This window comes from Limulus polyphemus, unplaced genomic scaffold (genome assembly GCF_000517525.1).
Source record: "Limulus polyphemus unplaced genomic scaffold, Limulus_polyphemus-2.1.2 Scaffold740, whole genome shotgun sequence".
NCBI lineage: Eukaryota > Metazoa > Arthropoda > Merostomata > Xiphosura > Limulidae > Limulus > Limulus polyphemus.
In genome coordinates this window covers 1-5,358 of record NW_013666350.1, presented here as the reverse complement: position 1 = coordinate 5,358, position 5,358 = coordinate 1, and the positions used below count along the sequence as shown (strand labels likewise).

The window sequence follows — 5,358 nt, the reverse complement described above, 5'->3', positions numbered from 1 at the left end:
TTTTATTAAGTCTTAAGGTTTGTAAAGCAATGTTTCTCTCATGCTTTTTTTCTTTTCACATCTTGCCTATCTATCAGGCAAAGTAATTTTCATCTTAACATTAAAAATACTTTTATGCATCTAAAATTTCGAAATTTCACATACATAATCTTTATAATGTCTGGATAGTTATCAAACATTTCTTAAGAAAAGACTATATTTTATCTGTTATTTGCAGTAATTAATCTCCGTACGGGTTCGGTTAATTTAAACGATCTCGCAACCACCATAAAAAATTGGGAAATAAACAAATTATGCTTCTTTCATTCTAGAATGAACACAAATTATAACACCAACACATAAATGTTTAAACTAAATAGCTTAAATCTCATAACATTACACATCTATATATATTGATTATTTTTATTATATTGACCTTTCACCTGCGTCTGGCTAACAATACAGAAGTTACAACGACGCAGCTCGCGTGCACTCACGTTACTGTATCAAATAACATAAAGGTGACCTTTGGTCTGTACAAAATACTTGTTTTAGCTGTGTTTTAGTCAACTAGTATTTTGTAAAATACAGTCACATTTAAATTATTATACATATGTATATAGACTATTGCTATTTTTAAATAAGTTCTTAAAGTTATTTTTCCTAAAACATATAACAGTAAATAAAGAAGTAAAGCAAACAATTATCTCTTTCAGTTAAGACCTTTGTACTCGATTGCTAAGCCTTTATAAGTTTTGCACGTGGAGTACATGAAACAAAATATTTTTTTTAGGTGTACATATACTTTTGAATAACTAAAAAATCATAAATTACTATATCAATACCATAGAATTCTACTATAATTTATCAAATGCTGTAACTGAGCTGTATTTGGGTCTAAATAAAAAAAATTTCAAGGAGACTAAAGATACAACCTACCTTATTGAAATCTGATTTAAAAGAAAGAAATGACGCTAGGTACATTAGAAAGGCTTAAAAACCACTAGTGGAGCATTTTGAGCTTTTGATTGGTTATTCATGTCATATATAGTAGTAAAGGTTTATAAGGGAACGTTTCTACAAATGGAAGGAGGTGAGCGTGGCACCATTGTGTTTGATTTATTACGTGGACAATATCTTGGCAAATAGAAAAGATAAAACCGTCTTATTTTATATCCTAGCTTGTCAATATCTGTAATTTGAGCTTCTAATTTGTAAGAAATTACAGACTTAGTATTTTGACTTCACAAACATCTAATTTGAAACAGTGCTGCATTCAACATATCATGTGACACACAAATATTGATGTTTATCTGTTTTTAATATTTACTTTTAAATTAACAAATTGAGTAATGTATAGTTTTAAAAATTGAATTATAATCTACAGTTTGATACCAAACTTATTGACATAATTTCATGAAATAGTAGTTCAATAAAATTTTGAATATGAGTGAACAAATGAGATGATATGGCCTTTCACCTGTTATCCGTCTTGAAAGGGTTAACCACCAAAATAAAAAGGGGTTTCAATCAAGTATAAATTAATTATTATGGTGATATCATCAGTAAATTATGCAAATTATTACTACTGATGATTATAATCTCAATTTGAAGGTTGAAATCTACCTTTCATTACAATCCTATCAAAAATAAAAAATACACAAACTATTTCACACGTGTATATGAAAAGTTTAGATGCAAAATGTGATGGAAAACTTTCCTGAAAAAAAAAAACTGATTTGCTAATGCCATTGTATTGAATAACAAAAGTATTTATTAATAAAGGTGATAATGATTAAGAAGTTGAATATAATCAATTGTATAGAGCTAAGCAGTAAGTGGAATTTATTAATTGATTACATACACATTCCACTAACTGCCTAGCTCTACCTCTCATGTGAATGATTTATCTGGCCAAGCCTACCACTTGTTTTAATGTTATGCTCCGCTATCATGTCCTATTGTTTGTAAGAGTTAATGTTAGTTGAGCTTCGCCAGAATATGCTTGAATTTTTTTATGTTTTAGGTTGTTTTTATTTATATTGTATTTGACCATATTCTCAGTAGAGTCCAATACACAACGTGAGACATATTTTATAAGAATCCCAGCTCTAACCAATCACAAAATTAGAAGGAAAAGCATGGGTTCACTATGATGTCATCTACTGTTCAGTTCGAAATAAAACGTGAGTAAAGACTAGTGTGAACAAGATATTCATTTATCCTTCAAAATTTGCTGAATGTCCTTTCACAAGTATTAATTATGTAAAACCAGAAGGACAGCTTATAATATTTTTGCTACGCAATGTGACTAAAATGGACTGGTATGAGTGCATAGACAAGTATTTATGGACAAGATTTTTCAGTAAAACACACCGAGCCTCCTGTAAATGTTTCTGTATCTTCTAAAACGTTTAATTAACCATAAATGTTACATTTTCTTAATGAATCCACTGGGTTAAGTTCTCTTAAGTTACTTTCTTCTAAGTAGAAAAGGGTAGGAAGTGATCTTGTTGAAGGTTAGAAGATTATTTAGGGTATCGATCAGATTAATAGCCCTTGATGTTTGTGGTATATTTTGAAAATAAAAGAATAAAGTTTAAATAGTTAGAAAAAACAGACAGGGCTCTAGTTTATAGTTATTTTTATAACAGTGTGATTGACTGATGATATGAGTTGTCATCAGCAATAGTGAAGGCCAGCATTTCACGCAAGTTTTAGATGGAAGCTGATGATTTGGAATTTTCCTGAAAAATAAAGAATAGGTTTAAATTTTTATTTTTCTCAAGGTTGGATGTGCAAGAACAGCCCTGAAAGACCAACTGGCTCTTTCTCCTTATAATATATTAAGCAATATACTAATATACAGTTCAGATAAGTGTTCATCAATATAAAGAGCTCTTTCAAAACTACACGAAACTTACACAGATAAGTCCCACAGACGTAGGGTTGTGTCCCATGAACAAGACAGTGCATACTGCCCATCTGAAGACATGACCACATCAGTAACAAAATGGCCATGGCCTTTGAGTCTTTTCTGTGGAATACCATAGTTTGTATCATCCCGAGTCAGTTTCCACATAATAAGGGTTTTGTCTACATTGGAAATTGAAAATGAGTTTAAAATTATTAACATACAATGGGAACTTCCCTTTCCCACATAATGAAAAAGCTTACATTTACAGCAACACCACACAGAACAGGTTTGGGTCTTTAACCATTTTCTATGCTAGCTTTTGCTTATTCTGAAACTTTAAAGCACTAAATATTTATTCTATATTCAAAACATTGTCAAATATCTTAATCAAAACATGTCTATATTGCTTATTAGATACTTAAAGGAATAATACAGAACTAGTTGTATACCTGTATGATGTTCATTTCAAGTATAACTATAACCAAGAACTGCTCAAGCTCCATATAAATTCATAATGCTAATTACTATATATAAACGAATGATACAGCGCTGCCAGAATTTAGACTTTAGGTCCAAACTAAAACTGTAAATGGATAAATTTGGAAAGCTACTTTTTTTTTTACATTCAATCATATTAAGTTAACTATAATTGTAAGAAATATATTCATTTGGTCGTATTACTATTTTATTAATTACAAGGGCAAGAATAGTAATCAAAGCATTATAAGCAATTTTAGATTGAACTGTTTGACTTTTAAAGTTGCTATTTGCTAACTGTTACGTGTAAATAACGAGGTACGTTATATACTGCAATTATAGTTTATTCTCTACCTTATGTTGAAAATCTTACCCCTGGACGATGACAGTATCATTTCCGGATATTTTGGATTAGTTGCAATTTGAGTAACCCATCCATTGTGTCCTCGTAAAGTTCCTTTTAAGTAAAGTCCCTCCGTCATGTTTTAAACGATTTCTTATTCTTATTCACCTCGATTCAAACAGATTTTCTTCGACTGTATCGGATACTTCTTCACCTTCTCAAACAGCCATTCGGTAAAGAAAGTTTCTTGTATTCTAGATGGCGCTTTAACAATTTAATATTCACCTTGTAATTAAATAATAACTTACCAACCTCTAGAAAAAGAAATATTTTATTAGATAACCTAGCATTTGGTTTTAATCCTTTTTCAGGGACTACAGAGTTACAGACAAAATACAAACTAAAGTTCGAATTTTCAATCATAACATAATTTGTACATTTGTAGGCTTAGCTCTAAGGCAAGAAAACGGCATGCCGAAACGTCGGAATTCCCATAAAAATCTCCCATTTCTTGAATTTTTATTAGTCATTATTTAATAAAACAGTTTCGGTACCTCTTTCTGCAAATTTTAAAACTGAAAAACATTTATCTATTATCGCTTTACGGTTCAAGTATTGCTCTATAATATCTCTAGCATTTTTCCAATGGCATAAGTTTTAGCTTGAATCAAAGCAAACAAAGCAACGCTAAAAATGTTTTATTTTTTCTAACTAACTGATTTATTAAAGGATAAACTGTATATTCACTCACACTTTAAAGTCAACAATTCCTAATTGATTTAAAATAGAAAACATTAAAGTTAAACGTATTATCTGTGAAACAAGTTAGGATTTAATATTGTTATTACTTTGCGCTATTAATAACCGAATGCAATCCGATAGCTCAGCGATAGTTCTTAGGGCTTATTAACGCTAAAAAATCAAGTTTCGATATTCTTTGTGAACAGAGCACAGATAGTCCATTGTGTAGCCTGGTGCTTAACACGAATAAAACAATACAAAAATAATCAGTCTTGAAATAGGAAATGGTGTAAGTTTCTGTTAAAAAGAAGAGCCCCCCCCCCCCTCAGTGGTTCAGAGGAAAGTCTGTTAGCTTATATCGCTAAAAATCGGGTTTCAGATAGTCCATTGCGTAATTTTGTGCTTACCTACAAATAAGAAAATGCTAAAACAGCATATTTTTGGTTTAGCAAGTGATACAAGGAAAATTATTGATCGTTTTTGCTAAATTAACTATTCTTCGTCAAACAATAACGTTATTAATTAATCATGAACTAGCGATAATGTATTTGGTGTTAGGGTTAATAAAGCGATCCTCATATTCTTTCTTAAATTGATTTATATTAAGTTTGCACTAAATCAGAAAGAAAACTTGAACACATGGATTTGTGTCATACACAATTATTGATCACGATATAAATTAGCATAAACGAATAAGGTTGTTAATTAGAGAATGAATTAGAAGATGACGTTGTAACGTCGAAACATGTAGAGTCGTCAACTTTTTGAAGACCATAGATAGGCCTAAATAAAATGTTTTTCAATTGTGTACCAGTTTAACGTTGAATATTATTTATGATTTTAAAAGAACTCGTTGTTATAAAATCAATTCATATTATATTGTTGCGTCAGCAGTCACATG

At 30.3% G+C, this 5,358-nt stretch overlaps 1 protein-coding gene across 1 annotated transcript in view; it reads right to left on the bottom strand.

The window, feature by feature from the left end:
* The window catches only part of LOC106460281 (receptor of activated protein C kinase 1), an 18,510-nt gene extending 14,536 nt beyond the window's left edge, over positions 1-3,974 (bottom strand). Inside the window, exons 1-2 of the mRNA XM_013919970.2 lie at positions 3,747-3,974; positions 2,904-3,075 (exon numbers count right to left, since the gene is read on the bottom strand). Of these exons, the coding sequence (XP_013775424.1) occupies positions 2,904-3,075; positions 3,747-3,855 (281 nt within the window). The 5' untranslated portion in view covers positions 3,856-3,974. The remainder of the gene's footprint in view (positions 1-2,903; positions 3,076-3,746) is intronic.
* Positions 3,975-5,358: the final 1,384 nt, after the last annotated feature.